At 44.2% G+C, this 26,541-nt stretch overlaps 1 protein-coding gene across 1 annotated transcript in view; it reads right to left on the bottom strand.

The window, feature by feature from the left end:
• Positions 1-26,541, bottom strand: part of LOC137373252 (ral guanine nucleotide dissociation stimulator-like 1) — a 66,189-nt gene that overhangs the window by 16,772 nt on the left and 22,876 nt on the right. Inside the window, exons 7-12 of the mRNA XM_068038102.1 lie at positions 22,984-23,177; positions 19,919-20,052; positions 16,538-16,753; positions 12,325-12,428; positions 12,131-12,235; positions 9,252-9,324 (exon numbers count right to left, since the gene is read on the bottom strand). Coding sequence (XP_067894203.1) covers positions 9,252-9,324; positions 12,131-12,235; positions 12,325-12,428; positions 16,538-16,753; positions 19,919-20,052; positions 22,984-23,177 — 826 coding nt within the window. The remainder of the gene's footprint in view (positions 1-9,251; positions 9,325-12,130; positions 12,236-12,324; positions 12,429-16,537; positions 16,754-19,918; positions 20,053-22,983; positions 23,178-26,541) is intronic.

Below are 26,541 nucleotides of genomic sequence, written 5' to 3'. Positions count from 1 at the left end.
TGAAGAGTGGGGCTGCAGTCAATCTGGCAGCAAAGCAGAAAGTGCTGGAGAAACTCAGCAGGTCAGCCAGCATCTGTGGAGAGTGAAGCAAAGTTAACTTGACCAAGTTCACAGAGCAATGCAAATACGTCTTTCACTTAATGTTCCTCGCCAACATCTGTGTCCTTTTCTCTGTGTGAATGATGTGTGCCAGCACCTAGCGCCAATGTCACATCCCTTTACACCATTAGCCCTTCAGGAGAGCCAATGTATGCAATAACATCATTTCTACGCCACCATTACTCATGAACGTCTCCAGTGATATGGACATTCACTCGCTCAGCTGCTGCCTCTGATGATTTACACAGGGATGTTGCAGATGTTGCAGAGCTTTCCCAGAGTAGTCCCAGATCCCCTCCCTCCTCCCTTCCATAATGCAGAGTGAGACTCCTCTAATCCCCCCTCCCTCCTCCCTTCCATAATGCAGAGTGAGACCCCTGAAAACACAACTTACCTTCCATCGTGAAAACATCTGCTTCTGAAAACCCGTCAGCTTTTCTGTTCAGAACATGATGGCACGTGATAGCTGCCCGTTCAATTTAAAATCTGGAAGTGTCCATGAAGAGGCGGCGGGCTGCATAATCTGCAGAGGTAAGTACCGTTTTACATATCTTCATTGGGGTGTCGCCACCGAGCGACGGGGGTGGGGGGAGCAGGGGGGATGGGCCGCAACAAGGTCCCCCCGCCATCAATAATTTGTGGTGGGCCCTTCTCGACGTCGCAGGTTGAGGCGGGCCTCTCCCTGCAGAATTTTACCGGCCCCTGTACTGCGACCCACGGTATCAAGGGGCCGGTAAAATACAGCCCGTGTTTGAAAATTAAACCCTGTTCTGGTCAAACCAGGCAAAGGCTGGGAGGGAACCCCTGGACCCCTTTCTCACCTGGTCATAACAGAAATTTGGGTGGTAGCATCTGGAATTGATCCACAGGCAAGCGAGCAAATTGGAAGTGGGAAGTCAAATTGATCCCAATCAAAAAGAGAAAAGATTTCAATCCAGGTTTTCTTGTGGTTGTGTGTGCTAGTGTACGAACTTGTCTGCGATTGAAGCCAGTCGTTCCCCAAGCCAGGGTGAAGTAACTTGTGATAAGTTAAAAGCACTGTCTGGAAAAGTTGAGAAAAATGGCTGAGCAGTGTGGGATCACTGTCCATGACAAGGCTAGAAAGTCTGAACTCCTAAGACTAGTGGCCAAACATTTTTCCTGTGAATCTGAAGAAGCAGAAACTGGGTTAGAATTAAGCCCTGACAGGGTATTGTGAGCAAAGCGACAATTGGAACAGAGGAAACCTGAATTTGAGGAAAGAGAAAAAGAGAGAGAGAGACAGGAGAGAGAGAAAGAAAGAGCCTTCCAGAAAGAATGCGAAGACAGAGAGCTGAGGCGACTTGAGTTAACTAGGGTGCGACAGAGTAACCCCAGTGAAATCATGGCCAATATGGAGGACCGTAATTCAGGGCTGTGTTCAGAATTATTAAAACATTTTCCCAACTGATCCCAAAATTCAATGAGGGAGACGTGGAAGTGATTTTTGTTACTTTTGAAAAACTGGCAAGGCAGTTAAAGTGGCCTGTTGAGGCTTGGATGCTGCAGATACAAAGCAAGTTAATAGGAAAAGCCCATGAGCTTTATTCCATGTTGCCAGATGAGAGTTCATCAGATTATGGACTGGCAAAAAATGCTATCCTTGGGGCATATGAGTTAGTACTGGAAGCCTACCACCAAAAGTTTAGAAACCTCAAGCAGCAGGCTGATCAAACTTTCCTGGAGTTTGACAGAAGTAAGCAGCTGGCTTTTGAACCAGTGGCTGAGGGCTCCGAAAGTGCAGCTCAACAAGGAAAATCTCAGAGAAGTGACTTTGCTCGAGGAATTTAAAAACTCTCTCCCACTCTCCGTAAAGACACATGTCGAAGAACAGAAGGTTCAAAGAGCCCGGCAAGCCGCAGTGCTGGCTAATGAATTTGCTCTCATTTATCAGTTGGTTCTCCAGGGGAAAACCATTCCTCGTCATCTCCACAAATCTGAAAAGGACAAAGGGTGGGAAGGTGATAGAAGCCCAAGCAATCCTGAGAGGGAAAGAAAAGCAGGAGACACAGGGGCCTCTCCTCCAGCCAAAAAGGAAGGTGCTGTAAGTAGGAGTGAGCACCTGTGTGCTTCCATTGTAATAAAGCAGGGCATCTGACAGCTGACTGCTGGAGACAAAAGAGAAAACCTGTAGGGTTAATCAGGGCACAGCCGCTCAGTGAAGGAGAAGGGACCCTGATGGAAAGAACAGCAGAACAAGCTGTGGCTTTAACTGCAGTAAGAATCAGACCCAGGAAGCCTACCGCTGCAAGTGCAGGAAAATTTAATAGGATTTTAGAAGGTTATCAGGGTGTTGTGTCTGAAGGGAGAGTAACCCCACACCCCTCGAGTGGGAAACGCAAGCCCATAGTAATCCTCAGGGACACAAGGGCCATTAGATCCCTTTTACTGGGAAAAGGCCTGACCTTTCCCCCAGAGAGTGCAATAAACATCAGAATGGTGGTGAATGGTATTGGAGGGCAGTGTATGCCTGTACCTTTACAGTGGGTGCACTTGGAGTGCGACCTAGTTTCGGGACCGGTGACTGTAAGGATTGTCCCTAGTTTGCCTGTGAATGAGGTTGACCTGCTCCTAGGTAATGATCTGGCAGGGATGAAGGTGGTAGCTTCCCCAGTAGTGAAAGACAGACTGCAGGAGTTGAGAAAGACAGGGCAGTGGCAGAAGGTGGCCCCTGCAGTTTCCCTGAATGTGTAGTGAATCAAGCCATGAGCAAACCAGCTCCCTGAGAGGAGACTGAATTGGCACTGCAGGCAGATGACCATGAGGTCTGTCTGTTTGAGACTTTCTTTGGAAAGTTAGAAGACCCAGGAATGAATTAAATGAATCTTCCCTAGCCAAGGCTCAGCGAGCTGACCCAGTATTGTGAGAGTTAGCACAGGCTGCCCAGTCTGAAATTGAAGCAGAGGGAGTCCGTAACTGCTACTATTTAAAGAATGAGGTACTGATGAGGAAATAGAGTTCTCCTCACAGACCTGAGAGCAAGGAGTGGACAGTAGTTCATCAGTTAGTGGTGCCGCAGAGGTACCGGAGAGAAATATTAAGAAGGGCACACGAGATTACAGTGGCTGTACATATCAGTATACGAAATACCAAAGCCCACATAAGACAGTGTTTTGACTGGCTAAAACGCCACAAAGATGTGGTGGAATACTGTAGGACTTGTCACATGTGCCAGGTTGAGGGTAAACCCCAACCTACAGTGAAATCTGACCCTGCCAGATCATTACCCAAGCATCCCTAAGTCCTTTATTGGTGTTTGTAGGACCCTCCAGCAGAGGGCTGGTGAACTGGAAGGGACCCCTGTCGAGAACAAAAGGGCACAGGCAGGCACACAGCTGGCGAAAGGGGCAAAGAAACCAAGAGGGCAGGTTAAAGAAATCCCAAATGGAAACCCCTACCGTCCGGTCAGCCAACCCCAAAATATTTAAAAAGCTAGACCCCACATCCTCCCATGTAAATGCAGACACTAGAAGCACCCCACCAGAGATGCTAACAGCATTTACAGGAACCTGCAGAGACAAAGAAAGTCCTCAAGAGGGCAGAGAAACCATGAGGGTGATGCTTCACCAAGTCGAGGTGCCACATTGGAGTGCAGCAGAATCTGGACAAATACCTGCAATCAGGAGTGTACCAGATGTTAAAGGGAAGATTAGCAAGGAATCCTCCCCCACAGTCAGGGGAAAAGGGAACCAACCATCCCCTAAGGTGAAAAGCCCTTGTATGACTCCTCAAAGCACTGAAAGAGAGTTCAAAGTAGAACCGCCCACTGCCGACGCCCATAAGCGGAACTCCCACTTAGAGCTAATTAAATCTAACTCCCCCCCTGCAGACCTTAACAAGAACAAAGACACCCTCGGCAGTCATGGAAATGCGCAAACTGAAAAACTTCCCCAAAAATCACATGTTTACTGGGATGCCAAAAAGGGCAGGTTAAAGCAGCACTGCTACCAAGAAGAAATAGGCTGTAACAACTGTTAGAAATTCTGAATGAATGAGAGAGATGCATGTGTGTTTTCCTGGACTTATCTTCTCTCTGATCCCTTTTCATGAAATGTTCTTTTAAAAAAATATCGTATCTCATTCCACTGGGTATGGAGGTGTCGAAGACCCCCACCTGCCAAGAATGAGGCACATTAATTTTGTCATATGAACAGTAATTTTGAATTGTTGCTGGAGTGAAGAGATGACTTGCTTAAAGAGATCAACAAATATTTGGCTGAAGGACCATTTGCATACTAAAAGACAGTGCTTGTGGAGACAAAGCAACTACTCCCTTGTCCAATTAACCCAAATGGATTTTGATCATCAGACATTGAAAGTGAAAGAAAACTCGCATTCCAGGATCAGCTAAGATGATAGAATCCACAAATGCAGGCACGGTTAAACCAGCTGGTCACATGACAAACCTTCTGGTCCAGGCATTTTTGAAGGACGCGCAGGACAGTTTGAAGACAGACTGCAGATTGCAACTGAACCTGGAGCAAGAGAGCTTCTCTGCTGGTTGCCTCTCTCCCGCTTTCTCACAAGCTTCTAGACCCACTGAAGTCACTTAAACCTCAAGAGAGAGAAGACTCCGACATCAAAACAAGTTAAAGTGTGCACTGGACCCCAACGAACAACAAGACTTACCAGCAATCAAAGACTCCACGTTGAAGTCGAAGGACTGTAAATACACCCAGCCTCAAACTTTTTCCCTTTATTCTTTCTACTTTTTCTGTTTGTATCTGTGTGTGTGTTTATCACGTATGCACGCTAGCGTGGTCACATCGCAAATTTGTAGTTGTTAATTGGATTAGAGTTTATGATTAATAAGCTTCCACCTTTCTTGTCTAAATCTAAGATTTCTTTGCCTTACAATTGGAAAGCTGTGAACAGGGGAGCTAAAACACTGTGTTTTTAAAATTAAACTGTGTTACGGTTGAACCAGGCAAAGGCTGAGAGGGAACCCCTAGATCTCTTTCTCACCCGGTCATAACATACTACTCAATCTGTACAACCCTCTCATCCCAGGAACCAATCTATTTAGTCTTCCACAGCTGTGATGCCTCTCTGAATGATCTATTTTATCTAGATCAAGGTTGTCAAACATTTTTTTTATTTGTTCATAGGATGTCGGCATCGCTGGCTAGGCCAGCATTTATTGCCCATCCCTAATTGCCCACTGAAAACATTTAAGAGTCAGCCACATTGCTGTGGGTCAGGCGTCACATGTAGGCCAGACCAGATAAAGATGGCAGATTTCCTTCCCTAAAGGTCATTAGTGAACAATATGGCTTTGCAACAATTGACAATGGTTTCACCATCACCATTAGACTAACTTTTAATTCCAGATTTATGAATTGGATTCAAATCTCACCCGATCTGCCATGGTGGGATTTAAACCCATTTCCCCAGATCATTTGCCTGGGTGTCTGGATTACTGGTCCAGTGACATTCCACTACGCCACCACCTCCACCATACAGCCTAAGGGCCAGAATTGGCCCACCAAAGGTTTCCATCCAGCCTGCAAATGTATTTCAGAAATACGTCATTTCACATTGTCTTCTTAGAGTTCAGAAAAATTGAGCATCTGACAGTCTGCTTTTAGAACTCAGATTCATATCTTTCTAACAAAAATACTACATTTAGTCCATTTCAAATACAGAACAAAAAGCTACATTTAAAATCAATAAGGAATTAGACAGAAAACCCATGCTTTGACTATTTTCTGACTGTAACAATGAGCAGTGTTGTGGCAATTTGGCACAAAGATTTTTATAACTAACCAATATCAGGATTAATTGCAAGTGGAGGAATGAAATAGATAAAAATGAATGGACAATGAGCATGATGAGAGAGTTAGGAGAGATGACTGAAAACTTGGTTGCAAAGATGGGATTTCAGAAGGTTTTTGAAGCTGGAGAAAAGTGGAGGCGGTCAGGAAATTAAGGTGTTCCAAAGTTGGGCTGAAGCAACTGAATGCTCTGCAACCAATGGTGCAGTGAAGAGAGGGGGTGTATGTAAAAGAAAATAGAGATGGGTGAAGGATTGGGAGTGGAAGTAGGAAGTTTCAGGAAATAGGCAGAACAAGGCTGTAAAGATTTGAAAATTTGTATTTTAAGTTCAGTACATTGGGGATAGGGAGCCAATGAAGGTCAGTGGTGGGAATGGCCGACTCGCAGGATTGTGTACCGGCTGGTGTGAACCATGTTTAAATTTATGGAGGCTGAATGACGGGAAGATGTAGGAAACATCTAGTCAAGGCATCAAAAACAGGTTTAAAGGTCCCAGGGAGATGGAGAGAAGTCGGCGTGGAGGCGTGTGATGATGTAAAAGCACAAGCAAGTGGTCTTGGTGATGGAGGGGATGTGACGTTTAGGTCTAGATGAAACAGTATATAAAGACTTTTCACAGTCCAGTTCAATCTAAGCAAGGAAGGAAGCTACAGCAGAAGCCAAAAACCATGGCTTCTCGGTATCATCGTGGTGATAAAGATGCCAGATACTACACCCTATGCAGAGGACTTGGTTGAGTGTGTTAGGTGCCTAATGTTTCCTAAAACACACAAGACACACTGAACACTTGCTACAACTGGCAGAGAAGCCATTATACGAATGGGAGACTTTCTTCATGTTCATAACGACTGTGTTGGCCATTCAGCCCAATCATTCTATTTAAAATCCTATTGAACATTTTATTCACTTTATTGATTTGAATTAATGTGTTTAAAAACGGGAAGTCTGGAGGAGGTAAAAAAAATTCTCCTCATGGAGCCAAGTACTGAACAACAGCTTGGTGGTAGCAAGGTCGATTGGTGGGGCAGGGGGGTGGGGGAGTTGGCAGTGGGTTGGGTGGTGGTGGGTGTGAGGAAAGATTTAGGCGAATGGTTCCAGGGATGGGGGATTTCAGTTATGTGGATAGATTGGAGAAGCTGGGGTTGTTCTCTTTAGAGAAGGTTGAGAAGAGATTTGATAGAGGTGTCTAAAACCATGAGGGGTCAAAACAAAGTAGATAGAGTGAAATTTTTCTCATTGGGCAGAATGCTCGAGAACCAGAGGACACGGATTTAAGGTGAATGGCAAAAGAACCAAAGGTGACATGAGGAAATACTTTTTTTTGAAGGCAGTAAGTGGTTACGATCTGGAATGCAGCAGCTGAAATGGTGGTGGAGCAGGTTCAATCATGACTTTCTAAAGGAAATTGGATAAGAACCTGAAGAGAAAAAAATTGCAGGGTTACAGGAAAGGGTGGGGTAGTGGGACGAACTAAACTGCTCTTGTAGAACCGGCAAGGGCTCAATGGGTCAGATGGTCTCCTGTCCTGTAACTATTCTGTGATTCTGAGTAGGATGAGGAGAGAAGAATGGAGTTGTTGTAATTCCTAGAAGTCTAAAAAACATGTGCTCGAGGTGAAACATGTTTTTTTGGATAAAAACACAAATACAATTTGGCGAAACTGATTTGTTGTTGGACTGCCAAACACAGTAAGGCAAAAAAAGTTACTTCATCAACTCATTTTTTTGTATAACAGCAGCAGGCAAGCCTTTCAAACCTCTCAATTTGATTGAACACATTTTGCTCTTTTTCAGACACCGAGGAGGGAATTTTATGTTCTCCCCCATGACGGGTTTGGAGACGGGGAGACCATGTAATCGGGTGGGGTGGTGGCCAGTGGGTCCCCGCTGCCTCCCCACCTCCGCCATAATTAAGTGTGGGATAGGAAGGCCTGTGAACGGCCTTCCTGCCCCACCGCCAATTAATGCCCAATTAATGGCCTCATCCCACTGCCATCGCAATCAGCCAAGCGGCAGGCGGCCCTGGGGAGCACAGTAAGAAAACCAAGTGGGATGCTTTCCGGCTCCAGGGCGGAGGAGGGGGGCTTGAATTAGGGACCTGGCATCAGGTTGGGGGGTATGTTGATAGCTACCCCCATGCCCTTTCTGCCAAACCCCATACACTGCCCTACCCCACACCCCCATACCACGAGACCCCTCCCGCCCTGACCTACCTGTGGTCTGGGTCCAGCGCTACTCCACTGGCAGCAGCAACAGCCTCTGTGGTGGCGCTGCTCAGTTAAACAGCTGCTGGCCTGAGTGGCTGGCAGCTCTCAGAGGGCGGGACGTCCGTCACCAGGGTCCTTGACCCAGTGGAAGGCCCGTCTTTGTACAGTTAAGTACCTAATTGGCACTTGATTCGGCAGGCCTCCCTCAGAAGTAACGACATGGGGTTCTCACTAGCACTTTTGCTGGACATCGAGATCCCCATTGTCCAGATTAAATGCTGGCCCAAGGGTCAGGTGTTGCATGTCAATTTCAAAATGTGGTCAATGTGTTTTCCCAGTTCGGCCTTTTTTTTCAAAACTCTAACTTTGGTAAACGTAGTTGTCTTTCAGAGCTTTCAAAATATTCTGATAGTACCACCAAAAATCCATCAAATGTTTTTGCTATGCACACGAGAGAACAAGAGTTGTTCTGAAAGTGGTCTTAGTCCATATGGCATATTCAGTATTCTCTGGAACTTACTGAAGAAGATGCAAGATGCTCTAATTTGTGTCTGTTTTGGCACAAACTATTTGAAATTAGATAATCATAGCCTGAAGTATTCAACGAACAAAGCAATATTCTAAATATGTCCCAGTTCCCATGCAGTTACTTATCCTTATTATACAGAACAAACAGGAAAAGGAAGAAAAACAGGTGATCATTCAACTAATAATTACTTATGGGAACCAATTAAATGTGTAAGTGCCCCACCTTGCATTTAAAAGGCCCTCCCACTGCACAAAGCAAAAGGAAAAATCATTGGCACAAATCCCACTTTAAACTTTGTTGAAGAGTTCAAATTTTAAAGGTAGATTCTCTTTCTGTGTTTATTACTGAGTTTACATCATTGTCAACATACCCTTGTTAGAAGTATGTTTATTTAAATAGTTAATTATAATATCTACCTCCATTATATGTATCGAGACTGACAGAAGCTTTGAAGACTTGAGCCAAGCCAGACCACCGAGTACACAGTTTACATTTCGCCAGCTGCCTGATCGATTGACAACACCCATATGCAGTCAGCCACCAGGTTAACACATTGCAGGTATTATTTTTAAACACTGAACACCCGATGAATACGGATAAACTGGACCAAGTGCAACATCTTACCTCTTCACCCAGATGATAATTAATTCGATGGCAGCATTGTTCCTCAAGCTCCTCGAACAATCCCATGCTGCTCCTAATCAAGAGAATGAGACAAATTAATCATGAGAGAATAGAGGCAGATTAATCAATGGCTGTCAAAGACTCAGACATGTAGCAGCAAACATAGAAACATAGAAAATAGGAGCAGGAGTAGGCCATTCGGCCCTTCGAGCCTGCTCCACCATTCATTATGATCATGGCTGATCATCCAACTCAGTAACCTGTTTCTGCTTTCGCCCCATAACCTTTGATCCCTTTCGCCCCAAGAGCTATATCTAACTCCTTCTTGAAGACATACAATGTTTTGGCCTCAACTGCTTTCTGTGATAACGAATTTCACAGGTTCACCAATCTTTGGGTGAAGAAATTTCTCCTCATCTCAGTCCTGAATGGTTTACCCTGTATCCTTAGACTATGACCCCTGGTTCTGGACTCCCCCACCATTGGGAACATCCTTCCTGCATCTACCCTGTCAAGTCCTGTTAGAATTTTATAGGTTTCTCTGAGATTACCCCCTCACTCTTCTGAACTCCAGCGAATATAATCCTAACCGACTCAATCTCTCTTCATACGTCAGTCCCGCCATCCCAGGAATCAGTCTGGAAAACCTTTGCTGCACTCCCTCGAGCAAGAACATCCTTCCTCAGATAAGGAGACCAAAACTGCACACAATATTCCAGGTGTGACACCACCAAGGCCCTGTATAATTGCAGCAAGACATCCCTGCTCCTGTACTCGAATCCTCTCACTATGAAGGCCAACATACCATTTGCCTTTTTTACCGCCTGTTGGACCTGCATGCTAATCTTCAGCGACTGGTGTACGAGAACACCCAGGTCTCGTTGCATATTTCCCTCTCTCAGTTTATAGCCGTTCAGATAATAATCTGCCTTCCTGTTTTTGCTACCAAAGTGGATAACCTCACATTTATCCACATTATACTGCATCTGCCTTGCATTTACCCACTCACTCAACTTGTCCAAATCACCCTGAAGCCTCTCTGCATCCTCCTCACTAGTTACCCTCCCTCCCAGTTTTGTGTCAGCTGCAAATTTGGAGATATTACATTTAGTTCCCTCATCTAAATCATGAATATATATTCTGAATAGATGGGGTCCTCGCATCGATCCCTGTGGTACCACACTAGTCATTGCCTGCCATTCGGAAAAAGACCCATTGTTCCCTACTCTTTGTTTCCTGTCTGCCAACCAATTTTCTATCCCTCACAATCCCATGCGCTTTAATTTTACATGCTAATCTCTTATGTGAGATTTTGTCGAAAGCCTTCTGAAAGTCCAAACAAAGCACATCCACTGGCTCCCCCTCATCAATTCTACTCGTTTTATCCTCGAAGAATTCTAGTAGATTTGTCAAGCATGATTTCCCTTTCGTAAATCCATGCTGACTCTGTCCGATTCTACCACTGTTCTCCAAGTGCTCTGCTATAAAATCTTTGATAATGGACTCTAGAATTTTCCCCACTACCAACGTCAGGCTGACTGGTCAATAATTCCCTGCTTTCTCTCTATCTCCCTTTTAAATAGTGGGGTTACATTAGCTATCCTCCAATCTGTAGGAACTGTTCCAGAGTCGATAGAATCTTGGAAGATGACCACCAATGCATCCACTATTTCTGGGGCCACTTCCTTAAGTACTCTGGGATGCAGACCATCAGGCCCTGGGGGTTTATCGGCCTTCAATCCCATCAATTTCCCCAACACCATTTCTCTACTAATACTGATTTCCTACAGTTCTTCTCTCTCACTAAACCCTGTGTTCCCTAACATTTCTGGTATGATATTTGTGTCTTCCTTTGTGAAGACAGAACCAAAGTATGCATTTAGTTGGTCAGCCATTTCTTTGTTCCCCATAATAAATCCCCCTGTTTCTGACCGTAAGGGACCTTTATTTGTCTTCACTAATCTTTTTCTCTTCACATACCTAGAGAAACTTTTACAGTCGGTTTTTATGTTCCCTGCAAGCTTGCTCTCGTACTCTATTTTCCCCTTCTTAATCAGAGATAATGGGGGGTTGAAAAGGGTTTAAGTATTTCTCAGAACTAAATGCAATGCAGGGCATTAGCTAGCTTTTTGTAAATCTCCTGGCAGAACTTTCAAGAAACCTAAAAATTCAGACAGGATCAAATTGTCTGTGGCAACGTGCTTTAAAGGATTTAGCGCACTTCCTCAGGAGATAAAAGATTGTGTCAAACCACCATCGTACATCACTGGACACTAAAGGCCTACTCAGGTCAGGAAAAAGAAGCCGACCTGAACCCGACCGAACCACAGCCGACCCAAGCACGACCCAATCCCTCCGATTTTGCCCCGAGCCCAACCCAACCCAAGCCTGACCTCAACTCGACCCCCCCCGAGCCCAACCCGACCATCCCTTTACTTAATTCAGGAAGCTGCAGCGCATGCGTGATGATGTCATGGTGACGTCACTCGCTCACTGCGCAGACTCAGTTTCGTCCCGATCTCCCAGCTTAGGTAAGTTTTTTAATTTCAATACTTACCTGCAGAGCACTTACCGCCTGTGTCCGACCCGACCCGAGCCGAGCCGAGCCCGACCTGGACTCGGCCTGGCTCCACCCGACCCGAGCCTGAAAGCCGGACCTGGAAGAGGAGCCCGACCCGACCCGAAACCGACACATGTCGTCGGGTCCTGTTAGGTTCAGGTCGGGTAGCAGCCCTTTACTGGACACAACATATCCACAGAGGGAGTATTTTATGGCCAGTTACATAGAACAGCAGATCAATTTTGGAACACAATACTTTAAAGTTTAAGTTGCTGAACAGTTTTATTATTCTACTGAAGAAAACTGCTCAGTAACTCACATTCTCGAGCAAAAGGAAGACAGACTTCTGGCAATGAGCCAGTTGTTAGAGGTGCACCATAGTGTCTCTGGTAGCCCTGCCAACACATCTAGAATCTGAAGCTCACTGTGCAAGGAAGCTCAGGGTAGAATCTGCAACTCATCATCACATTTTTATGACAAACATTACATGGCTACTTTGGAAAAGGAACTTACTTTGACACAGCAGCCCAAGTCTTCCTCAATTTATAAATTGGGCTGGACTGCAGGGCTGCAACAATGGCCCGGAGTGAGGAGTAATTGTTAATTGTTCTGGATTTCTAGAAGGACAACAAGAGAGTTCTTTGTAAATATCAGTGCCTGCTAGTTTCCTGATACCTCACACTTTTGAACTGTTCTACCAAAAAGGTCAGCTGTGAAAATAACAGCATTAAAAACAGATTCATGGAAAAAACAATTTCACACTTCTTGACAACTCACAGTTTGCTATTCACTTATTTTGATGCTATAACAACCTCTTCAGTTCATCATCTGTCAATTTTTGATGGGTGGTCTACAGCTATGGTGATTGACACCGAAGGAGACTTCAGAATGAGCATGACCCAGACACAGACTCTTTTAGGGAGTGGTGGGGTGTTCTTTTTGTTCATTCATGAGATGTGGGCATCGCTGGCTTGGCCAGCATTTATTGCCCATCTCTGATTGCCCTTGAGAAGGTGGTGATGAGCTGCCTTCTTGAACTGCTGCAGTCCATGTGGGGTAGGCACACCCACAGTGCTGTTAAGAAGGGAGTTCCAGGATATTGACCCAGCGACAGTGAAGGAATGACAGTATAATTCCAAGTCAGGATGGTGTGTGGATTGGAGGGGAACTTGCAGGTGGTGGTGTTCCCAAGCATCTGCTGTCCTTGTCCTTCTAGGTGGTAGAGGACGCGGGTTTGGAAGGTGCTGTCTAAGGAGTCTTGATGCGTTGCTGCAGTACACCCTGTAGATGGCACACGCTGCTGCCATTGTGCGTCGGTGGTTGAGGAAGTGAATGTTTGCGGATGGCGTGCCAATCAAGTGGGCTGCTTTGTCCTGGATGGTGTTGAGCTTCTTGAGTGTTGTTGGAACTGCACCCATCCAGGCAAGGGGAGAGTATTCCATCATACTCCTGATTTTTGCCTTGGAGATGGTGGACAGTCTTTGGGGAATCAGGAGATGAGTTATTCGCCGCAGGATTCCCAGCCTCTGACTTGTTCTTGCAGCCATGGTATTTACATGGCTACTCCAGTTCAGTTTTTAGCCAATGGTAACCCCTAGGATGTTGATAGTGGGGTTTCAGCGATCGTAATGCCATTGAATGTCAAGGGGAGATGGTTGGTTTCTCTCTTGTTGGAGATGGTCATTGTCTGGCACTTACGTGGCGCAAATGTGATTTGCCGTTTATCAGCCCAAGCCTGGATATTGTCCAGGTCTTGCTGCATTTCTACACAGACAGCTTCAGTATCTGCGGAGTAACAAATGATGCTGAACATGGTGCAATCATCAGCAAACATCCCCACCTCTGACCTTAGGATTGAAGGAAGGTCATTGATGAACTAGCTGTAGATGGTTGGGCCTCGGACACTACCCCGAGGGACTCCTGCAATGATGTTCTAAAGCTGAGATGATTGGCCTCCAACAACCACTACCATCTTCCTTTACGCTAAGTTTGACTCCCTCCATCACCGATGCACAGTGGCAGCAGTGTGTACCATCTACAAGATGCACTGCAGCAATGCACCAAGGCTCCTTAGACAGTACCTTCCAAACCCGTGACCTCTACCAACTAGAAGGACAAGGGCAGCAAATACATGGGAACACCACCACTCCCTGCAAGTTCCCCTCCAAGTCACACACCATCCTGACATGGAACTATATCGCCATTTCTTCACTGTCGCTGGGTGAAAATCCTGGAACTCCCTTCCTAACAACACTGTGGGTATACCTACCCCAAAGGGACAGCAGCGGTTCAAGAAGGCAGTTCACCACCACCTTCTCAAGGGCAATTAGGGATGGGCAATAAATGCTGGCCTGGCCAGTGATGCCCACATCCCATGAATTAATAAAAAAAAAGTGGAGAGTTTTCCCCCCGATTCCCATTGACTCCAGTTTTGCGAGGGCTCCTTGATGCCATACACGGTCAAATGCTGCCTTGATGTCAAGTGCAGTCATTCTCACCTCACCTCTTGAGGTTAGCTCTTTTGTCCAAGTTTGAACCAAGGCTGTAATGAGGTCAGAAACTGAGTGGCTCTGGCGGAACACAAACTGAGCGTCAGTGAGCAGATTATTGCTAAGCAAGCGCTGCTTGATAGCACTGTCAATGACACCTTCCATCACGTTACTGATGACTGTGAGTAGACTGATGGGGCAGTAATTGGCCGGGTTGAACTTGTCGTGCTTTTTGTGTATAGGACATACCTGAGCAATTTTCCACATTGCCGGGTAGATGCCAGTGTTATAGCTGTACTGGAACAGCTTGGCTTGGGCGCACAGGTCTTCAGTACTATTGCCAGAATGTTGTCAGGGCTCATAGCCTTTGCAGTATCCAGTGCCTTCAGTCATTTCTTGATATCATGTGGAGTGAATTGAATTGGCTGAAGACTGGCATCTGTGATGCTGGGGACTTCAAGAGGAGGCCAAAATAGATCATCAACTCGGCACTTCTGGCTGAAGATTATTGCAAATGTGATTTGCCACTTATCAGCCCAAGCCTGGATACTGTCCAGGTCTTGCTGCATTTCTACACATTTCTACATTGATCAAGCAGCTGAAGGGCCTTATCTTTGCACTTGTGCTGGGCTCCCCCATTATTGAGGATAAGGATATTTGTGGAGCCTCCTCCTCCAGTAATTTGTTTAATTGTCCACCACCATTCACGACTGGATGTGGCAGGACTGCAGAGCTTAGATTTGATCCGTAGGTTATGGAATCGCTTTGCTCTGTCTATTGCATGCTGCTTACGAAGTTTGGCACACAAGTAGTTCTGGGTTCTAGCTTCACCAAGTTGAGACCTCATTTTGAGGTATGCCTGGTGCTGCTCCTAGCATGCCCTCCTGCACTCCTCATTGAACCAGAGTTGGTCTCCTGGCTTGATGGTAGAGTGTAGGATATGCTGGGCCATGAGGTTACAGATTGTGGTTGAGTACAGTTCTGCTGTTACTGATGGCCCACAGTGCCTCATGGTTGCTCACTTTGGCATTGCTAGATCTGTTTAAAGTCTATCTAATTTAGCACAGTGGGAGTGCCACACAACACGATAGAGGGTATCCTCAACGCGAAGGTGGGACTTCATCTCCACAAGGACTGTGCGGTGGTCACTTCTACCCTACTGTCATGGACAGATGCATCTGCAGCAGGCAGACTGGTGAGGACGAGGTCAAGTATGTTTTTCCCTCTTGTTGGTTCCCTCACCACCTGCCCCAGACCCAGTATCGCAACTTTGTCCTTTAGGGCTCGGCCAGCTTGGTCAGGAGTGGTGATATCAAGCCACTCTTGTTGATGGACATTGAAGCCCCTTATCCAAAATACATTCTGTGCCCTTGCCATCTTCAGTGGTTCTCCAAGTGCTGTTCAACCTGGAGGAGTACTGATTCATCAGCTGAGGAAGGGTGGTAGGTGGAAATCAGCAGGACGTTTCCTTGCCCATGTTTGACCTGATGCCAAGAGACTCCAAGGGCAACTCCCTCCCAACTGTATACCACTGTGCCGCCACCTCTGCTAGGTCTGTCATGCCGGTGGAACTGGACATACACGGAGATGGTGATGGCGGTGTCTGGGACATCGTAATGTGGGGGGGGAAGAGGGGAGGGGGAAGCCTTCCTGTTCATTGTATTTGGCTGATGAATAATAAATTGTAATGTCTAGTGTAAAGAGCTGATGGGCAGGACTGGCAGCACAAGATAACCATCTAAAGAAAAGCATACAAAAATCAGAAAACCAAATGCACTTCTATTTGCTACGTTTGGACTAAAATAAAACTGTTGTTACTGAGTTAGCTAATCTTAGCCAAGACAGCAGCGAGAATGTCCTCCATGCACTTGGCCCAATGGAGGCAGAGAGAAAAATAAGTCAGTCAAAATTCCCACTCTTTATCTCTTTCCAATCATACCTGTAGGAATGTGTGTATATTCAGGTATAGGGCAAAGACAAAGTTTAGCAGAATGGAAATAGTGCCAGGATTCACCATTCTACAGAAGCATTCAAACTCTTCTTCCTCATAAACCTCCCTTGCTCAGATCTTCCCTCTCCTACAATCTACTAATAGGCTTTCAAAACCTGAGCTTAACATCTAATCACCGATTCCTGAGCTGCTTGGTCTTGACTTATAGGCTCTCTTCCACCTTGGTGGCTTCCCTTACTGTAGCCTTTGGCCTTTCATATAGTCTCATCGATAAACAATGCAGTACCTCAGCAATAGTGATCCACTCCTCAAGCAACCTGGCTCTTTGGTCTGGCTTCAGATTTCGGTCTTTTAGGATGCTGCTGATCACACATTTAGTGATGTTATTAAATTGTGTGATTGTGGCCCGGATGGTTGTCGCCAGGTGCTGATTTTGTTTTTTGTGGCGCTGTGACCAGATGCAGCCCAGGCAGTGGTGGATCACTACTTTCTTGAACAGTTCCTGATCAAAAGTGAAAAAGACAAAGACTAAAGATGTTTCCAGTACCATGGGCCACTTAAACACTGCAGTACAAACAAAAATTATCCATTTAAAGGTCAAATAGCCATGCTGCTTTGCAATAACATAATGTCATACTAGGCCCCCACCTGCCAGGAATAAGGTACATCAATATTGTCAAGAACATTGATTTATAACTTGTTGGAGCAAGGAAATAACTTGTTAAACAGATCAGTCGTGGCTGAAAAAAAACATTTACATACTAACAGACATCGAAGGTGAGGATGTGCATTCCAGGGCCTGCTAAGGAAGATGCAATCCACAAGGGCCAGGACTGGTTAGACCAGCTGGTCACGTGACTCTCTCGCTATTCCAGCTTGTTCTTTTGAACTGGCCACAGAGAGTTTGAAGGCAGAGTGCCTGTTTGTTCCTGGACTGAGAAGATCTCTCTCCTATCTGCTCCCATCTCTTTCTCACAAGCCTCTGAATCCACTGAAGACATATGAACCCCAAAAGTGAAAAGTCTCCGACAGTGAACAAGGTTTAAGAAGAATACTGGGCCTCAACGAAAAGCAAGATCTGCCTACAGTCAAGGACTCTGCAGTGAGCTCAAAGAACCATAACAACAACTCTTCAGATATTGCCTCAAACTTTTCCACTTTATTTTTCTTCTACTCTTTTCTGTCTCTATTTGCATGTGTGTATCATATATGCATGTTAGCATGGGTGTGTCATGTATCCGTAGGCGTTAACTGAATTAGAGTTCATTTTTAAGTTACAGAAATTTCAACTTTTCTTCTTTAAACCTGAGAAAGCCTGTTTGTGCTAGTTTCTTTGCCTTATAATTGGAAAGCAGTGAACAAGGATTCACCAAGGGGGCGCTAAAACAACAGTGTTTTTAAAATTAAACCCTGTTACGGTAAGACCAGGTGAAGGCTGAGAGTGATCCCGAGACATTTCTCACTGGGTCATAATAATAGTTAAAGCTAAAAGACATGGTTTAACAGCGACCAAGTTTATGATGACCACATAGATATAGAAGGAGATATTTGCCTTGGCTGGTGGCACAAAATGTGCACTATTGGATTGGCTGCCCGCTAATATTGGGTGCTATGTATCACGGGTGGCCGATCCAATACCACACCTTTTGTGCCACCATTCGAGACAAATCTCTGCCCAGAATGTGCACAGACAAAGGGAAATCAAAGGTTATTTTTGACCAGATTACCTACTCTTCACAAACCACAAATGCACAAATTAAAATGTTTGGTAGTACAAACTACAATCACTTTATTAACAGATGCAAAAGAACACCTCATCCTTCATACACTTGGTAGACATGCTCTTCAAATGAAAACCAAGATCACTGTCTGAACAGAAGCTTTGGGAAAGGCCAAAAATAAGGCAAGAGGGAACTTCAGTAGCTCCACCTTCAACATAGGAGACCCTCTCAAATAGATTCAAAAACACATAATCAGAAAAAATGGATGATGGGTCCAAAAAAAACAATTTTAGGATGGGTGACTAAAAGCTTGGTCGAAGAGGCAGGTTTTAAGGAGGGTCATAAAGGGGCAGAGGGAGGCAAAGAGGCAAAAAAGGTTTAGAGAGGAAACTTGAGCATGGGACATCAGTGTAAAGGCCAGAGTTAGAGAAATGGTGAGGGGTTGAAAGAGCTCAGATGGATAGGAAGGGACAAACTGAAAGAAATTAAACACAAAGATGAGAAATTTAAACACTAGGCATTGGGAGACAGGGCTAGTGTTGGTCAATGAGGACAGGGATGATAGGGGAATGAGACCTTGTGCAGGATAGGATACAGACAGCAGAAATTTGGATTCTTGGGAGGCTGGACAGGAGAGCTTTGTAACAGTTGAATACGAAGATGACAAAGGCATGGATGATGGTCTTAGTGGAAGATGGGCTGAAGTATGAATGAAGGGAGGCAATGTTAGAGGTGGAAGTAAATTCTCTTTTTGATGGGTTTGAATGGGACACTTAGAATGTGGACAGTTTGGTTCCGCCAGGCGGCAGTTTCAGGTGGATATTGAAGAAAGGCAATGCCTTCAATCTTCCCCATGTTCAATGGCAGGAAATTTCATGCACAACTGAATAATAAACTACCAGTCTAGCAGCACAATGGCAGTGGAGAGGTCAAGAGATATGGCAGGGAGGTAGAGTTAGCGTACATGTAGAAGCTAACCCTCATGTCTGCAGATGATATCGCTATGGGGCAGCATGTAGATGAGGAAAGGGAGTGGGTTAAGGGTGATAAACGTGCAGATACTTAGCTACCTGATCTGGGGGAGAGCTAACTTTGGTTAAAGGAACTCAATTTGTAGAATGCTTTTATTGAAAAAAAATTCCCCTCTTCCAAAATCCTCGAAATCTGAAAAGACTTGCATAAAGTAAGAGTTTCAGTTACACTATATTTCTAACTTAGATTATAAAAAGTTTTGTTGAAAAGTATTTCTAAAAAAATTTTCTTTGAGAAGCAGATCATGGGTGATAACTTTAACAACCTGCCCATAGGAAACTGCTGGGATGGGGTGAAAGGTTGGTTTTGCAACCTGCTCAGTTGTACTGTCCATTGAAATCTGTCAGATCAACCTCGTCACAATCATATCCCATTCAAACTGATTGGTTGCATTTCGACATGTATAACATGTTATATCATTGTAATGATACGTTTGCCAAGCTTTTTCACACAAGCTGGAATCAGGTTTTATCTGCAAATTTAAAAAAAAATGCACTGGCCTGCTCATATTTGTTACAATTTTTATCTCAACTCTGAACATTGTCGCTTTAATCGTGAACTATTACTTATCCATCGTGCAGAAGCTCAGTATTGCATGTTGCAATAAGGGGTTTTCAGTCTTCTCCCAAGCTACTTATTTCACATGACATTCATATTCAGAAAAACGAAGAAGGCTGTTGAAGTTTTCACTGACAGACATTCCAATCTTCATACTGAAGTCACATGTCAAACATGTTTTGAAGTTTTAGAACGCTGCATTGTGAAGTGAACTCTGAGTTATCGAGACTAATGGAGCACTAATAGTACTAATGATGTGAAGAGAGATCAGAATGCTTACTGCAGACTGAAACATCACAGTTAGAGTAATTGAGTAACTGGACTGACAAAATGGTCTCAAATTCTTCTTTACTCACAGCATCCATATATGTCAGTTGTTCTGCAACTAGGCCTGATGGGAAGGAGAAGATATCCTGTTTATCTTCAACTTCCTCAACCTTTGCATCGCCCTCCTCACCCCGGTTGAACATGATCTTTCCATGGTAACTATCTGTGCAAATTGAAAAAAGAACATTTATTTTGTGCCCAAAGTTCACAGCACTTAACTAAAACATCTAACAAAAGAATTGGCTCAAACTTGCGTGATTGGAAATTGTTCACTGCTTTAAAAATGTTCTTACTTCTGTATTTTTTAATCTAGATTTGGTAAAATTAGTATTGTACAATATTTCAGTCAAAGCCTCTTAATGAGAGCACTGAAGTGGCAAGAAAACAATTTTGTTTATTGATGCGTCCCCATTAAGCAGACACAATGGACGGGGAAGTAATCTCTGCCTGATCAAATCTTCCAACTGATTTAACAGTTCTTGTTTCAAAAATAACCTTGCAATACAGTAAGTCACAGAGTATAACAATAATACCATTGACAGCAACAGCTGAAGAGGAAATTACCCAGAAAGTTACAAGAGAAGGCAGGGGAATGGAACTGAGGGAATTGCTTTTTCAGAGAGCCAGTGCAGACACGATGGGCTGAATGGTCTCCTTTAGCACTGTAACAATTCTGTGAATCAGACGATAATGCAACCTCAAGCGGAAGATGAACTCCGCAGGATTTGCTCTTGTGTATTAAATAATGGTAATCCCTTGAATTGAGGTTGGGGTTTGGAGAAGGAGAGGTAAGCTTTTCTTGGGTCCCTTCCAGAAGTGCAGTGATGTGTTGGAAGGGCCTCTGCGATACTTGGACAGATTTAGACTTTACAAAAAGTTGAAATTTGAGTGGAAAATAAGAATTTGGCACAAAAGACAAAAAGGAACCTCTTCCAATCAACATCAGCACAGCACTCACTCCATGATTTATTTCTAATCAAATTAACTGAAATATGAATTCTGAAGTAATTTCAAAAATCCAAAAGGAAACCCAACTGAACTTCAAAACTATTGGACAGAGTCTGCATGAACTCATGGGTGTCGTGAATTAGTTTACTTCAGATTACTGTTCAAAATGAAAGGTTTGACACAACATGCCCAAATGAACTCTTGGCTGCATCACTATACCATTCAGAACTGATTCTTTCATTTGTGCAGACATATTATTCGGAGCGCTTCCATTTTTTTGTTAAATTTTGACGATTTGTGTTTTAAAACTGAAAAGGAGTCCATGTATGGTTTTTTTAAAACAAGGGTCACTGAGAGGTCTGGATTATAAAAAGTTACTGGAATTATCTTCAAATAATTACCCAGCAGGGGTTGTTTTTGACTTGGAGAAAGACATTCACAAAGGAGGAACAGCTCAAGATTGATAGGGGTCAGGAAGCTTGATTCTTGTGACATTGGTTTTGCTTTCACTTTGGACTGTGAGTTGGGATGTGGACAATGGTTTGAAAAGGCAGTTGGACTAAAGGAACTTGCCAAGGAAGCAACACCCAGTTCACTCTGTTCCAGCTCTTTGAAAAAGCATGCCAGTTTTCCATCTCTTGAGAAGCTGAGAAGCAAGTGTAAGAAACCTCCTGAAACCTGTGACTGCAGTTTCCCTGGAAAGCCTGCCCATACTAATCTTCAACGCTGCCTGACAAGAACTGTTTTAGGAAGATCCCAGTGACAGCTGTTTACCCATATTTGGGACGCCAAACCAGAAAAGGACTTCTGACAACTTTTCATATCTTCCCTGTTTTTCTTCAAGGGTTAGCAAGTCTATTGGCCAACGCATTCTTTTTTGTTCTTTTGGACAAGAGGTGTGTGTGTGTGTGTGTGTGTGTGTGTGTGTGTGTGTGTGTGTGTGTGTGTGTGTGTGTGTGTGTGTGTGTGTGTGTGTGTGTGTGTGTGTGTGTGTGTGTGTGTGCGCGAGATAGAGGGAGGTGGGTGGGTGGCACTAAGAAAAAAAGCGAGCATTTATATTTTGATCTGTGTGTTTATGCTTTGATTCATTACTAATTAAGACTTGTTTTATAATAAACTAATCATTTTGTTGTTTATTAAAGAAACCTGGTTGCTGTGTTTTATTCTGGGATAAAAATGGAGTCTATGATTGACCGTATCGGAAAGTGGGAAAAAATGTAAATATATGTTGTGACCTGTGGAGAAGGGGAACTAGAATAAACAGTGCACTCCTCCCACCTCGGCCGTTACAATATTCAATTGGTAATTCTGCAACACTGGGATGTTTTTACTATAATTAGTACAGATGGCTAAAATGGTGCTGATGTAGCCACATGTTTGGCACCTCGGTGATTTCCATTTGACAACACTGATCTAAAAGATCATTGGTGAATTTAGTGGCAAAATGTCATTATACCAATTTCATTAATTTCATCAAAATCCATTGCATAATTAAATTATCTTATCTTTCATAGTGACTCAAATACTCAATACCTTTGATTGCCATTAAGCCATGGAATTAACAATTTAACTGGCAGCAATTCAAGCTGTTTCTAAAGATGCGTCACTTTGAAACACAGAAATTACAACACAGAAGGCAGTCAATTGGCCAAAGTTGCCTGTGCTGGTCCTTAACTCTCAACTGGATCCATCAACTGCAATTTCATTTTCCTGTCCTGCTCCCCAGATCCTGTTATATTGTTCAAATGATTATCCAATTCCCTCTTAAATGATGTTATTTGAGGTAAAGCATTCCACACTATAATAACTCGTCATTTAAAAAAACTCTTCTAACTGGTTCCTTTGTCCTGCTGCAATAGTTTAAATGTTACATCAAAAGCTGACTGGTGAGATTTGCAATACAGCAAAAAAACAGATTCTTTTTTGAAGGAATGGAATTTGGAGTAAGAGTGTTTCTGGCTCTTATGTTACTCTACCTGCATGGTGTAATATAACTTCTCAGTGATGAATTGAAAATAAGCTCCAGAATAGCAATTGCAGCCATCATCAAAAAAGGGGAACATATCTCCCCCAGTCCCACCCTCCACCTCCATAGCTTTTAAAATTGAAACAACTTTTTTCATTGCTACACAAAGATTAATCTTACTGTCCAGCTCCTGTGCTGCCAAATCTTGCTGCTGAAATTGTTCGAGGAGTTGGTGGGCACGTTTCTCCAGGTCCGAGCCTGGCATCGTCTGCCTCAGGTGTTCAAGAAGCTTCTGCAGGCACGTGTAATTTGGCACCTCGCAGAAGTCTTCAGAGCACAGATCCAGCCAGGCTCGCAGAACTGAGGTGATTGCACTAGAAATATACATGCAAGATAGAGTCAGTAACTGTTTTTCAGGGGAAGCAAAAATGTTTAGAAATAAAATTCTAATTGGCAATTTGGAAACTTCTAATACTGTAATTTTAAACTCAATAAATTAAGGCTGTTTCTTTTTAATTTATTCTTGGGATAAGGGTGTCACTAGCAAGGCCAGTATTTATTGCCCATTCCTAGTTGCCCTGAGAAGGTGATGCTGAGCTACTTTCTTGAACTGCAGCAGTTCATGTGGTGAAGATACTCCCACAGTGCCATCAGGTAGGGAGCTCCAGAAGTTTGACCCAATGACGCTGAAGGAACGGCAATATAAATCCAAGTCAGGATGAAGTTTGACTTGGAAAGGGACTTGGAGGTAATGGTGTTCCCAAGTTTTCATCTTTGGAGGTTACATATATGAGCCTTGGGGCTCATATAAAATTATTTTGCATGCATTTGAAGATACTTATACAAACAGGTCTTGGGGTTCGGATTTGGCTTTCTCCAACAGTAAGGCAGAAGTGGGTTACAAAAAGATCTTTATAAACCTTCAACAATATTCAAACAGGACAAACCAAGCAAATAAAAAATATAAGTATAAAAATAACTTGGTTGCTTGGGCTCTGAGGGTTAGATCACCAAGACTTGGACACCCCTATAATAGAGGACAGTCAGGCCGAGTTTTTTTTTTATTAGAACATTACAGCGCAGTACAGGCCATTCGGACCTTGATGTTGCGCCGACCTGTGAAACCATCTGACCTACACTATTCCATTTTCATCCATATGTCTATCCAATGACCACTTAAATGCCCTTAAAGTTGGCGAATCTACCACTGCTGCAGGCAGGGCGTTCCACGCCCCTACTACTCTCTGAGTAAAGAAACTACCTCTCACATCTGTCCTATATCTATCACCCCTCAACTTAAAGCTATGTCCCCTCGTGTTTGCCATCACCATCCGAGGAAAAAGGCTCTCACTATCCACCCTGTCCAACCCTCTGATTATCTTATATGTCTCTATTAAGTCACCTCTCCTCCTCCTTCTCTCCAACGAAAACAACCTCAAGTCCCCCAGCCTTTCCTCGTAAGACCTTCCCTCCATACCAGGCAACATCCTAGTAAATCTCCTCTGCACCCTTTCCATAGCTTCCACATCCTTCCTATAATGCGGTGACCAGAACTGCACGCAATACTCCAGGTGCGATCTCACCAGAGTTTTGTACAGCTGCAGCATGACCTCATGGCTCCGAAACTCGACCCCCCTACTAATAAAAGCTAACACACCATATGCCTTCTTAACAGCCCTATTAACCTGGTTAGCAACCTTCAGGGATTTATGCACCTGGACACCAAGATCTCTCTGTTCATCTACACTACCAAGAATCTTCCCATTAGCCCAGTACTCTGCATTCCTGTTACTCCTTCCAAAGTGAATCACCTCACACTTTTCCGCATTAAACTCCAATTGCCATCTCTCAGCCCAGCTCTGCAGCCTATCTATGTCCCTCTGTACCCTACAACATCCTTTGGCACTATCCACAACTCCACCGACCTTAGTGTCATCTGCAAATTTACTAACCCACCCTTCTACACCCTCTTCCAGGTCATTTATAAAAACGACAAACAGCAGTGGCCCCAAAACAGATCCTTGCGGTACACCACTAGTAACTAAACTCCAGGATGAACATTTGCCATCAACCACCACCCTCTGTCTTCTTTCAGCTAGCCAATTTCTGATCCAAAGCTCTAAATCACCTTCAACCCCATACTTCCGTATTTTCTGCAATAGCCTACCGTGGGGAACCTTATCAAACGCCTTACTGAAATCCATATACACCACATCCACTGCTTTACCCTCATCCACCTGTTTGGTCACCTTCTCGAAAAACTCAACAAGGTTTGTGAGGCACGACCTACCCGTCACAAAACCGTGCTGACTATCTCTAATGAACTTATTCTTTTCAAGATGATTATAAATCCTGTCTCTTATAACCTTTTCCAACATTTTACCCACAACCGAAGTAAGGCTCACAGGTCTATAATTACCAGGGCTGTCTCTACTCCCCTTCTTGAACAAGGGGACAACATTTGCTATCCTCCAGTCTTCCGGCACTATTCCTGTCGACAATGACGACATAAAGATCAAGGACAAAGGCTCTGCAATCTCCTCCCTAGCTTCCCAGAGAATCCTAGGATAAATCCCATCTGGCCCAGGGGACTTATCTATTTTCACACTTTCCAAAATTGCTAACCCCTCCTCCTTGTGAACCTCAATCCCATCTAGCCTCGTAGCCTGAATCTCAGTATTCTCAACAACATTTTCTTTCTCTACTGTAAATACTGACACAAAATATTCATTTAACACTTCCCCTATCTCCTCTGATTCCACACACAACTTCCCACTACTATCCTTGATTGGCCCTAATCTAACTCTAGTCATTCTTTTATTCCTGATATACCTATAGAAAGCCTTAGGGTTTTCCCTGATCCGATCCACCAATGACTTCTCGTGTCCTCTCCTTGCTCTTCTTAGCTCTCCCTTTAGATCCTTCCTGGCTAGCTTGTAGCACTCAAGCGCCCTAACTGAGCCTTCACGTCTCATCCTAACATAAGCCTTCTTCTTCCTCTTGACAAGCGCTTCAACTTCTTTAGTAAACCACGGCTCCCTCGCACGACAACTTCCTCCCTGCCTCACAGGTACATACTTATCAAGGACACACAGTAGCTGCTCCTTGAATAAGCTCCACATTTCGATTGTTCCCATCCCCTGCAGTTTCCTTCCCCATCCTACGCATCCTAAATCTTGCCTAATCGCATCATAATTTCCTTTCCCCCAGTTATAATTCTTGCCCTGCGGTATATACCTGTCCCTGCCCATCGCTAAGGTAAACCTAACCGAATTGTGATCACTATCACCAAAGTGCTCACCTACATCTAAATCTAACACCTGGCCGGGTTCATTTCCCAGTACCAAATCCAATCGCCCCTGGTTGGCCTGTCTACATACTGTGTCAGAAAACCCTCCTGCACACACTGGACAAAAACTGACCCATCTAAAGTACTCGAACTATAGTATTTCCAGTCGATATTTGGAAAGTTAAAGTCCCCCATAACAACTACCCTGTTACTCTCGCCCCTGTCGAGAATCATCTTCGCTATCCTTTCCTCTACATCTCTGGAACTATTCGGAGGTCTATAAAAGACTCCCAACAGGGTAACCTCACCTCTCCTGTTTCTAACCTCGGCCCATACTACCTCAGTAGACGAGTCCTCAAACGTCCTTTCTGTCGCTGTAATACTCTCCTTGATTAACAATGCCACACCCCCCCCCTCTTTTACCATCTTCTCTGTTCTTACTGAAACAT

Source organism: Heterodontus francisci, chromosome 8, assembly GCF_036365525.1.
Source record: "Heterodontus francisci isolate sHetFra1 chromosome 8, sHetFra1.hap1, whole genome shotgun sequence".
NCBI lineage: Eukaryota > Metazoa > Chordata > Chondrichthyes > Heterodontiformes > Heterodontidae > Heterodontus > Heterodontus francisci.
Note: the sequence above shows the minus strand (reverse complement) of the source record. Positions and strands in the feature narration are given on the sequence as shown.